General features: G+C 43.6%; 1 protein-coding gene across 1 annotated transcript in view; it reads left to right on the top strand.

The window, feature by feature from the left end:
• The first annotated feature begins 1,217 nt into the window (after positions 1–1,217).
• POLD3 (DNA polymerase delta 3, accessory subunit) overlaps positions 1,218–12,236 on the top strand; it is a 50,029-nt gene continuing 39,010 nt past the window's right edge. Inside the window, exons 1-2 of the mRNA XM_003254715.3 lie at positions 1,218–1,400; positions 2,745–2,800. Of these exons, the coding sequence (XP_003254763.1) occupies positions 1,341–1,400; positions 2,745–2,800 (116 nt within the window). The 5' untranslated portion in view covers positions 1,218–1,340. The remainder of the gene's footprint in view (positions 1,401–2,744; positions 2,801–12,236) is intronic.

Raw genomic sequence — 12,236 nt, 5'->3', positions numbered from 1 at the left:
CTCCCGAGTAGCTGGGATTACAGGCATGTACCATCACACCTGGTTAATTTTTGTATTTTTAGTAGAGACGCGGTTTCGCCATGTTGGCCAGGCTGGTCTCGAATTCCTGACCTCAGGTGATCTGCCTGCCTCGGCCTCCCAAAGTGCTGGGATTACAGGCGTTAGCCACCGCGCCCGGTCTGCTACTCTATTTTAAACCACCACTATCTTTCACTTAAAAATCTCAGAATGTAAGTTACATGTGAACAGACTCGGTTTATTATTGCTCACAGCTGCAGCCCCAGCACCTCAACACTCAGAATAGTATCTGGCCTTTCTCAGGATTTTGCTCTGCTTTGAATAAATGCATGCCGCAATAAGCCTTTGAAGGAGGTACTGTTGTTATTCCCATTTTATAGATAAGGAAATAGGCTCCTAGTGGCTAAAGAATTACCTAAGTTTACACAACAGCAAAACCAGGATTCAAACCCAGTAAGTCTGACTCTAGAGCCCACTCACTTACGCACTACAGCTGCGGTACTGAACTGCACCGGCTTATGCTGAAGTCAATTATTAAAGATTTTTGGGGGGGTGATACTAGGAAAAATTAGAGTTGAAATTCCCCAATCTGATAACTTTTCTCCAAGTTTTCCTGAGAACACAGCTCATGCGCCTCTTCACAGTCTCCCAGGCACAACGATTTGGTTTCTCCCAAGTCTCTTTCATCCGCCTCTTCTCCTAACAATCCAGAGATAATGAACTCTTTTCCAGCAAATTCTCCTGCTTCTATCCGAAACACTCAGCCTCTCCTCACCCCCTCTGGAAAAACCTTCCCTAATTTCTCAACTGTGAGGGATTATAACAGGCAGTACTTTTCCCCAGTTGGAGCACTACTAACATTACTTGTTTTCAATAGTCTCCCCTTTATCCTGGCTTTCCCGGGTTTCATCACCCACAGCCAACCTCAGTAGGGAAATATTATACCCAAAGACATCTGCTGAGAGACCATATTCACTAATGTTTATTACAGTATAATAATAATTGTTCTATTTTATCGTTTGTTATTTTTGCTAATCTCTTACTGTGCCTAATTTATAAATTAAACTTTATCATAGGTACGTAGGTATAGGAAAAAACCAGCCAAGAAGCCCCGCAGTTCGGTGCTTCCTGCTAGCTCTGCCTACTTCAGTCTGCGCCGTCTCCCTGACTAGTTTGACCCTCCGAGGGCCGCCGTAGTGCGTCGCCTCCGTTGCCGCGGAAACGACCCGGGACCTGGGAGGGAGCAAAGACGTTTCCCGCCGGCGGGAGCTGTGGTTGTGATTGAGAGAGGGGCTAGAGGCGGGTCCCAGCGCTGCCGCACCATGGCGGACCAGCTTTATCTGGAAAATATAGACGAGTTCGTCACGGACCAAAACAAGATCGTGAGCAGCTACTACTGGGGAACGCGGGCGTGCGACCGGGGTCCTGGGCCCGGCTAGGGCGGCGGGAGCCTTGACCCCCTCTCTGCTTGTGGCTTCGTGGGGACCAGGGGAGACAGGTCCCCACGAGGGGACCTGGGCGAGCTCTGTGCCCCAGAGCGAGCGAGGACTCGTCGGGAAGGTCCTCCGGCACACACGGAAGTCCGCGTCCCTTGAGTGGGCGTGCTGGGAACAGAGCCTGGGGCTGGAGCCGCGGAGACCGGGCGCGGAGGGAGGGCCGTTGGCTGAGAGTATTTCTAAGGCGTCCCTACACCTTTCTTTTAAGGTGGTTGGCGTTTAAAGTTTTAAGTTTACAGTTGAGGAAATCGTGTCTTAACTGTGTTAAGTTACAAGTTGCGTAACCTCCAGATACTGTTTCCTCTTCCTGGAAATTTAAGCATTGATAGAGGTTTGATCCGCTTCACAGGGGTGAGGAAAATATCAAGCGAGATGATGGATGTGAGTGCACTTTGCAAACCGTGATGATTGAGTGCCTGCTGTGTGCCAAGGCACTTTAATCTTTACAGTGACCTCCCCGCACCCCATCCCAGGTCGGTGGTGGTATCCCGAGATGAGGAAATTGAAGCTGAGGGGCCAAATAAGTTGTTTATTTGCGGTTGGTATGGGATAGGCAGTTTTTCAACCTAGGTCTGTCCTCTTAATAATGCTTTCTTCTGCATCACACTGCCTTTGCCTAACCTGTGCAAGTCTCCTAACTATTGGAAGCTTGACAATGGAATTGGAAGAGACTTTGAGAGAAGAGAGTGCAGGCATCCTGGGTCTAGGAGGAATGAAGGCTTGATGCTGGTAGTTCCCAATCTAATCTCTTATAAAAATATTTACCCACTTTGTTCATTTCCTGACCCCTGCACCACCTGTGCCCTTTAATGTTTGCATGGGTGCAACTTTCTTTAGAAGTTTCTGAGACATCACACTTCAAAGTCATCTAGCTTCTGGATGAGTTTTAGGATGGCTTTGGCTGGTGGCCCCAAAAAAAGACATCATGAGGAAAGGGCCCGAGTAAAACAAGGAATGTGAGGAAAATGAGAGTTTTTTCTGTTAGGTATGTTCAGCCTGTCTTTTTAGATTACTTTTCATTAGTTCATGAAACAAACTTCTTAGCATTTTTAAGATAAATAGGTCCTGCCTACCCAGATAGATAGTTCTTAGCAAAACTGCAGTGGCATTTATTTTAATTTATAAGGCATAATCATCTAAGAATAGGAATCTTTAGCAACAGACTCTCGGTTCTGATCTGCACTCTGGAGTCATCTAATAAAACATTTGAAAAATTTTTTCTTCTTACAGGTGACATACAAATGGCTGAGCTATACACTAGGGGTTCATGTTAACCAGGCCAAACAGTAAGTCCAGTTTACTACCAATTTTAATCACATTGGAGTTTTTTTTTGTTGTTGTTGTTATGCTTTGCTTTTAACTCTACAGATAGCCTATAGATTAGAGCTAATTTGGTTTGCTGGCAATCATTGGCATTTCTTGGCTTGTAGCTGCCTAATTCCAATCTCTGCCTTCATTGTCATGGCATTCTCCCTGCATGTCTGTATCTTTGCATGTCCATCTTATATGAACACCAGTCATACTGAATTACGAATCCAGCCTACTCCAATATGATCTTGTCTTAACTAATTACATGTGCTATAATTCTATTTCTAAATAAGGTCACATTTTAAGGTATTGGGGGTTAGGGCTTTAACATACCTTTTTGGAGACATGATTCAGTCTATAATATGGATACAACAAATTTTGTTTATTCATCATTAATGGACATTTGGGTTATTTCCATATTTTGACTGCTATGAATGATGCTGTTATGAACACTCATGTATACAACATTCATGTATAAGTGTTTATATGAACATATATTTTCAGTTATCTTGGGTATATGTGTTAGTCCATTCTCATGCTGCTATGAAGACACACCTGAGACTGAATTTATAAAGACGAGGTTTAATTAACTCACAGTTCCGCATGGCTGGGGAGGCCTCAGGAGACTTGGCGGAAGGCATCTCTTCACAGGGTGGCAGGAGAGAGAATGAGTGTCAAGCGAAGGGGGGAGCCCCTTGTAAAACCATCAGATCTCGTGAGAACTCACTGTCATGAGAAGAGCATGGGGGAACTGCCCCCATAATTCAGTTATCTCCACCTAGTCCGTCTTTAACATGTGGGGATTATTACAATTCAAGTTGAGATTTGGGTGGGGACACAGCCAAACTAGGATTGGAATTGCTGGGTCATGAGATAATTCTGTATTTAACATTTTGAGGAACTGACAAACTATTTTTCAAAATGGCTGCTCTGTCTTACAGTCCTAACAGTATATGAGTATTTCAGTTTCTCCACATTCTGGTCAACACTAACACTTTTTTTTCCCTCAGACTTCTCATGGATGAACTCTTTTTTTTTTTGAGATGGGGTTTTACTATGTTGCCCAGGCTGGATCTGAACTCAAGGATCCTCCCACCTCAGCCTACCAACTAGCTCTACAGGTGTACATCACACCTGGCAAAAACTTTTTATTATGTCTTATTTTAACCATCCTAGTGGATGTGAAGTGGTATCTCATAAATTATGTTGATTTGCATTTTCCTAATGATTAATGATGCTGAATATCTTTTCATATGCTGCTTGGCCATATCTTTGGAGAAATAGATATTCAAAATTTTGCCCATTTTTGTCATTGGGTATTTTTGGTTGTTGTTGAGTTTTAAGAGTTGTTTATATATTCTGAATACAAGACCCTGATTGAAAAATGATTTGCAAAAATTTTCTCCCATTCTGTGGATTGTCTTTGTACTTTCTTGATGGTGTGCTTTGAAGCACAGACATTTTTTTTTTTTGTTGTTGTTGTTGTTTGAGACAGGATGTCACTCTGTTGCCCAAGCTGGAGTGCAGTGGTGTGGTCTCAGCCCACTGCAGCCTTGACTTCCCTGGGCTCAGGTGATTTTCCCACCTCAGCCTCTTGAGTAGCCAGGACTACAGGTGCGTGCCACCACACTCAGCTAATTTTTTTATTTTTTGTAGAGATGGAGTCTCGCCATGTTTCCCAGGCTGGTCCCAGGCTGGTCTTGAATTCCTAGGCTCAAGCCCCTGCCTTGGCCTCCCAAAGTGCCGGGATTACAGACATGAGCCACCATGCCTGGCCCATGGAAGTTTTTATTGCTGATGAAGTCCAATTTATTTATTTTTCCTTTTGTTGCTTATGCTTTTTTAAGTTTAAATTTTAAAATGATTAAATTTTTTTAAATCTTACTATTTTTTTTTTTTTAGTAGAGACGAGATCTCGCTATATTGCCCAGGCTGGTCTCAAACTCCTGACCTCAAGTGATCCTCCTGCTTTGGCCTCACAAAATGCTGGGATTACAGATACGAGCCACTGTGCCCGGCCTAAGAAGATTTTTTTTTCTTTTCTTTTTTTTGAGGCAGAAGCCTTGCTCTTTCCCAGGCTGGAGTCCAATGGCATGATCTCAGCTCACTGCAACCTCCACCTCCTTGGTTCAAGCTATTCTACTTCCTCAGCCTCCCAGGTAGCTAGGACTACAGGCATGTGCCACCACACCCGGCCAATTTTATTGTATTTCTAGTAGAGATGGGGTTTCACCATGCTGGCCAGGCTGGTCTCGAACTCCTGACCTTAAGTGATCTGCCCGCCTCGGCCTCCTAAAGTGCTGGGATTACAGACGTGAGCCATTGTGCCCAGCCAAGATTTTTTAAATTGACAAATAAAGTTGTATATATTTATTGTATACAACATTATGTTTTGAAGTATATATACACTGTGGAATAGTTAAATCTAGCTAATAAATGTATTATATCACACAGTTATTTTGGTGGTGAAAACATTTAATGTCTATCATCTTTGCATTTTTCAAGAATATAGTATATCATCACTATGCTATACAATAGAGCTCTTGAACTTATTCCTGTCTAACTGTAATTATATATCCTTTAGACTGACATCTCCGCATTCCCCCTCCCCTAACCACCTCAGCCTATGGAAAGAAAATTCTGCTTTCCACTTCCGTGAGATCAACTTTTACAGATTCCACAAATGAGTGAGATCGTGTGGTATTTGTCTGTGTCTGGCTTATTTCAGTTAACATAGTCTCTTCCAGTTTCATCCATTTTGTTGCAAATGATAGGATTTTATTCATTTTTATGGCTGAATAGTATTCCATTGTGTAATACACTATATTTCCTTTATCCATTTATCCATTAATGGACATTTGTTGATTCCATATCTTGGCCGTTGTAAATAGTGTTGCAGTAAACATGTGAGCGCAAATATCTCTGACATACTGATTTCATTTCCTTTGGATGTATATCCGTAGTGGGACTGCTGGATCATATGGTAGCTCTATTTTTGATATTTTGAGGAACCTCCATACCGTTTTACATAATGGCTGTATTAATTTACATTCCCACCAACAGTGTATAAGCATTCTCTTTTCTCCATACCCTTGTTGTGTTTTCTTTTTGATGTGTTGCTTGTGCTTCTGCAATAATATCTAAGAAGGCTTTGCCTAACCCAGGGTTGTGAAGATTTACTTTTGTGCTTTTTTTCTAAGATTTTTTAGTTTTTGCACTTATATTTAATTCTGTAATCCACTTAGAGTTTAAAGAAATCATTGTTATCATTATATTTAAGTTTTCTACAGATCATGTGCTTGTTAACATATTATTATTATTATTATTGTTTTGAGACAGGGTTTCACCCTGTTGCCCAGATGGAAATGTAGTGGCACAATTTTGGCTCACTGCAACTTCGGCCTCCCAGGCTCAAGTGATTCTCCCTCCTCAGCCTCCCGACTAGCTGGAACTACAGGCGCATGCCACCACACTTGGCTACTTTTTGCATGTTTTGTAGAGACGGGGTTTTGCTGTGTTGTGCAGGCTGGTCTCGAACTCTCAGGCTGAAGCCATCCTCCTGCCTTGTCCTCCAAAGTGCTGGGATTGCAGGCATGAGCCACTGCACCTGGCCATGTACTTGTTAACATTAGAAATGCTTCAGTTGGATGGCTGTAGTGGCTCAGTTGTATCAGTCCCAACACTTGAGGAGGCTGAAGTAGGAGGATTGCTTGAGCCCAGGAGTTCAAGACGAGCCTGGGCAACATAGTGAGACCCCATCTTTATAAAAAGTTTTTTTAAAACATGAGCTGGGTGTGGTGGCATGCACCTGTAGTCGTAGCTACTCGAAGACTGAGGCAGAAGAATTGTCTGAGCCCAGGAGTTCAAGGCTGCCGTGAGCTATGATCACACCTGCGTGACAGAGCAAGACCCTGTCTCTAAAAGAGAAAGGAGAGAGAAAAAAGGAAGGAAAGAAAGAAAAAGAAAGAAATGCTTTAGTTCCTACAGTAAGACTATACTAAAGCTTTCAGATTAGGTGTTAGTTCAAGCTAATTTTTAAATGAATCACTGAAATATATAAATAACTGACTATGTCTTCTAGGAATCACTTGGAGTTGATTTTTTGTGTATTGTGTAAGGAAAGGGTCCAGCGTCATTTTTTTGCACATGGGTATACGGTTATCCCAGCATTTTATAATTCATATTATTGTCTTGGCATTTTCTTGCTAATTATATGTCTTTCCCCACTCGAATATAAACTCTATGAAGGCAGGAAACTTGTCAGGTTCATCACTGTTCTGATTACTATTGCTGTGTCAGAAATCACCCCAAAATGTAGTGCCTGGAAACATCATTTTATTATGTGCATAGATTCTTTTGCTTTGGAATTTGGATAGGGCACAGTGGGAATGGCTTATGTCTGTTCCATGATGTCTGGCATCCCCGCTGGAAAGTCCCAATAACTGGAACCTGGTCATCTTTAGGCCTCTTTATGCACATGTCTGGCTGTTGATTCTGGCTGTCTGTTGGGCCTTTAGCTGGGGCAGTGGACTAGAGTGCTTGCATGTGGTCTATCTGTATGGCCTGGGCTTCCTCACAGCCTGGTGTCTCCAGGTAGTCAGACTTCTTACATAGAAGCTCAGGGCTCCAAAAGCTTGTGTTCCAGCACAATGTAGAGCCAATTGCCTTTTCTGACTAGCCTCAGAAGTCAAGCAGTGAATAACTGGCCATACCAGATTCAAGGAGTGGGCTCTACTCCTCAATGAGAGAATGTAGAAGAGCATATGGAATGGAAGATGCTGTCTCAGCCATCTTTGGAAAATATAATATGCCACAGTTATTCTGTCTTCAGTGTCAGGCACACAATGAATGTCAATACATGCTGAATGAATACCAAGCACTATGGTTTATGTTTGTTTTGAGATAGAGTCTCACTCGATTACCCAGGCTGGAGTGCAGTGGTTCAAACATGTCTTCCTGTAGCCGTGACCTCCTGGGCTTAAGGGATCCTCCCACCTCAGCCTCCTGAGTAGCTGGGACCACAGGTACACGCCACCTTGCTAGCTGATTTTTTTATTTCGTAGAGATGGGATCTTGCTGTGTTGACCAGGCTGGTCTTGAATGTCTGGGCTCAAGCAGTCCTCCTGCCTCAGCCTCCCAAAGTGCTGAGATTATAGGCATGAGCCACCATGCTCGGCCTCACTATAGTATTTTCACAAACATTTCTCTCACGTAATTTTTTTTTTTTTTTTTTTTTTTCTGACGGCATCTCACTCTGTTGCCTAGGCCGGAGTGCAGTGGCAGAACTCGGCTAACTGCAGCCTCCGCCTTCCAGGTTTAAGTGATTCTCCTGCTTCAGCCTCCCGAATAGTGGGGATTACAGTGCCCGCCACCACGCCTGGCTAATTTTTGTATTTTTAGTAGAGACAGGGTTTCACGATCTTGGCCAGGCTGGTCTTGAACTCCTGACCTCATGATCTGCCCACCTCGGCCTCCCAAAGTGCTGGGATTACAGGCTTGAGCCACCGTGCCCGGCCTCATACTGTTTTTTTTTTTTAGCATTATTTCAGGCTATGTCGTACAACAGTAAACCTGACAGACAAGGTCCCTCCCCTGGTTGATTTAAACAAGATAATTTCAGACTGTGAAAATGCTGTGAAAGAATTAAGTTGGGTTAGAGAAAGCAGTATGGGCAATACACTGTACTCATCCTGGGGAACATTATGGGTGGAACTTATCAGGAGGGAAGATTAATGAATTAAAATGGGAAGCTGTAATTAATCATATGTGTAGGAAGTGTATCTTGTAAGAAGTCATATATGTTGTTATTATTATTATTTTTTGAGATGGAGTCTCACTCTGTTGCCCAGGCTAGAGTACAATGGCGCAATCTCGGCTCACTGCAACCTCCGCCTGCGGGATTCAAGCAATTCTCCTGCCTCAGCCTCCCGAGTAGCTGGGACTACAGGCACATGCCACCATGCCTGGCTAACTTTTTGTATTTTTAGTAGAGATGGGGTTTCACCATGCTGGCCAGGCTGGTCTTGAACTCCTGACCTGGTGATCCGCCTGCCTCGGCCTCCTAACATGCTGGGATTACAGCCGTGAGCCACTGTGCCCAGCCTGTTGTCATTCTTATTTAAGAATATTTTATATTTTGTTTATTAAAAAATATTTGGCTTAGGCCGGGCACAGTGGCTAATGCATGTAATCCTAGCACTTTGGGAGGCCGAGGAGGGCAGATTGCCTGAGCTCAGGAGTTTGAGACCAGCCTGGGCAACACGATGAAACCATGTCTCTACTAAAATACAAAAAATTAGCCAGCATGTGCCTGTAGTCCCAGCTACTTGGGAGGCTGAGGCAGGAAAATCACTTGAACCTAGGAGGCAGACATTGCAGTGAGCTGAGATTGCGCCACTGCACTCCAGCCTGGCAACAGAGTGAGACTCTCTCTCCAAAAAAAAGAAAAAAAAGTTTGGCTTAAATTAGGTAAAACACGTTTTAAAGACTCAAAAAGTAGGCAGGAATTCTTTCCCTTTTTCTTTTTCTTTTTTTTTTTTTTTTTTGAGATAGGGTTTTGCTCTTGTTGCCCAGGCTGGAGTGCAATGGCACGATCCCGGCTCACTTCAACCTCTGCCTCCCAGGTTCAGGTGATTCTCCTGCTTCAGCCTCCTGAGTAACTGGGATTACGGGCATGCGCCACCATGTGCCCAGCTAATTTTGTATTTTTAATAGAGACGAGGTTTCTCTATGTTGGTTAGGCTGGTCTCAAACTCTCGACCTCAGGTGATCCGCCTGCCTTGGCCTCCCAAAGTGCTGGGATTACAGGTGTGAGCCACCGCACCTGGCTGTAGGAATTATTTTTTTAAATAAGAGTTTGCTTTGCATTTTCTGTTAATAATATAAGAGAGAAGAACTGGGGTCAATTTGGGGAGACAAGTGCATAGAGGACAATGACTGATGATATGGGCAGGACTATTAGTTGTGGAAAAAAGATAGTGCATTTGGCCAGCAAGCTTGCGAGCATCTTGGGCATGGTACCTGGCTGTCATGTCTTCCTTTAGCATGGTCCAAACTAGCATCAGTAAACCAAAATGTTCATGGATCTGTTAGCTCATTTATCCTTCTAACACAATTGTTGCAATGGAAAGAAACATTAGAGGGCAAAGAGGAGGAATCAGCAAAAATCCTGACTAGGGCACCTTTTTGTATTCAAGGTGTTAACAGTCTAGAAGGGATGCCTCATATGTAAAATAAGTAGTTAGAAGGCAGGGTGATATGTGCTGTAATAATAGATATGGGATAAGATTTGTTAGAGCTTGGACAGCAAAGGCTCATTGTCTAGGCATGATGGCTCACTCCTGTAATCCTAGCATTTTGAGAGGCCAAGGCAGGAGGATCGCTTGAGCCCAGGGGTTCGAGGCCAGGCTGGGAGATATAACAAGAGCCAGTTTCTACCAGGAAGAAAAAATAATAATAATAACCAGGCATGGTAGCATGTACCTGTGGTCCTATTTACTTAGGAGGCTGAGGAAGGAGGATGGCTTGAGCCCAGGAATTCAAGGTTACAGTGAGCTGTGCCACTGCACTTCAGCCTGGGCGACAGAGTGAGACTTTATCTCTTTAAAAAAAAAGATGTGCCCTGGTGACCTGATGGTGTTGGGGAAGGGTTCATACTTCATAGAGGAGGTGACAACTGAGCTGCTGTCTTGATGAGAAATTAGGTAGTTGAGGCCTGAGAAGAGCCTTCTAGGCATATACAAAGGAATAAAGAGAACTGTAGAATGTTTCATAAGGATGAAGATAGTGTAGGTATGATGGGGAATGGTCAGAGATACAGGGCCCAGAACAAGAAGGGTCTTACCTGTCATTGCTAGAGATTTGAAGTTGATCCTTAGGGGATGAGAAGCTACTGAAAGCTTTGTTACACTTTTTTTTTTCCTCCCTTTTTGTGGAAAACGAGGTCTCGCTATATTGCCCAGTCAGGTCTCGAACTCCTGAACTCAAGCTGTCCTCCCGCCTCTGCCTCCCTGAGAGCTGGGATTACAGGCGTGAGCCACCGCGCCTGGCGCTACTGAAAGCTTTATAACAAGGAATTATATTTCAGACAAGACTCTCTAGCAACCTTTTCAACATCAACAGTGACTAATAGGCATTGCAAATTTAATATGCCCCAAAACCTAACTCCTGACTTCTTCCCTCAACACCTGCTTTTCCTGCTTTTCCCCCATCTCAGTGAATTACAGCTTCCTTCTTTGGGTTGCCTAGTCCAGTCATTTTTGACTCTTCTTTCTCTTACACTTCAACACAGTATATCAGCAAATCCTGTTGTTTCTCACTTTAAAATATACCCAGAATTCATTCACTGATTACTACCTGCACTGCTACCGCCCCAAACTGAGCCACCAATCATCTCTAGGCTGGTTTATTGCAATAGCCTCCTAACTGGTCTCCTTGCTTCCTCCCTTGCCCCTCTACAGTATATTGTCCACATAACCTTCTCAGATCCTTCTGAAAGGTGAGATCACGTTACCTCTGCTCTCAACTTTCTAATGGCTTCTTAAAGTCCTATGGTACTCACAAAGCCCTATGTGCCTGGTACTCTGCCCTCTCTCCCATACTACTGTCCTTATTCCACTACAGCACACTGGCCTCCTTTCTGTTCCTTGGATCTTGCTGACCTTCCTGCCTCAGAACCTTGGCATTTGCTGGACTCTGCCTAGAACATTGTTTCCCAAGGTATCCACCTTGCTGGCTGGCTCCCTCCCTCCCTGCAGGGCTCTGCTAATGAGGCCTTCCCTAATCACCTTATATAAAATAACAAAACTTCTCAGGCACCCTCTGTCCTCCTTAACTTACTTAATTTTGTTTCCATAGACTTACTGTCATCTGAGATTATATATTATATGTTTATTGTGTGTCTCATTTCTAGAATGTAAGCTCTAAGAGCAGACTTTGCTTTATTCACTGTTCTTTCCCAAGGCATAGAACATAAAGTGACCACTCAGTAAAGTTTTGTTGACTGAATGACTTGATTTGCATTTTTTAATCTTCACTCTGGCAGCCTCATGGGTAATGAAGGTGAGGTGGGGAGGAGAAGAGGAATTGATACTTGGAATTGAAATAGTCTAGTCAAGAGATTTGGAGGGCGTGAAGTCAAGAATTACTTGGGAAGGAGAGCTGATGAAACTTGGCAACTCACTGGATAGGAAGAAGTGAAGGATAATGACTCCCAGATTTCTGGCTTGCGTGGTTTCAGCAGATGATGATGTTGTCAGGGATGGATGAAATAAACCGAGGAAAATACGTAGTAGGGTGACCAGCCACCCTGGGTTTGCCCGGGATGGTCGGTTTTGTCACTGCAAGTTCCACATCCCAAGAAACCCCTCAGACCCAGGCAGACAGGAATGGTCAGTCATTCTAATACACAGAGTG

This window comes from Nomascus leucogenys, chromosome 15 (assembly GCF_006542625.1).
Source record: "Nomascus leucogenys isolate Asia chromosome 15, Asia_NLE_v1, whole genome shotgun sequence".
NCBI classification, from domain to species: domain Eukaryota; kingdom Metazoa; phylum Chordata; class Mammalia; order Primates; family Hylobatidae; genus Nomascus; species Nomascus leucogenys.
This window is presented reverse-complemented; position numbering and strand designations above follow the sequence as displayed.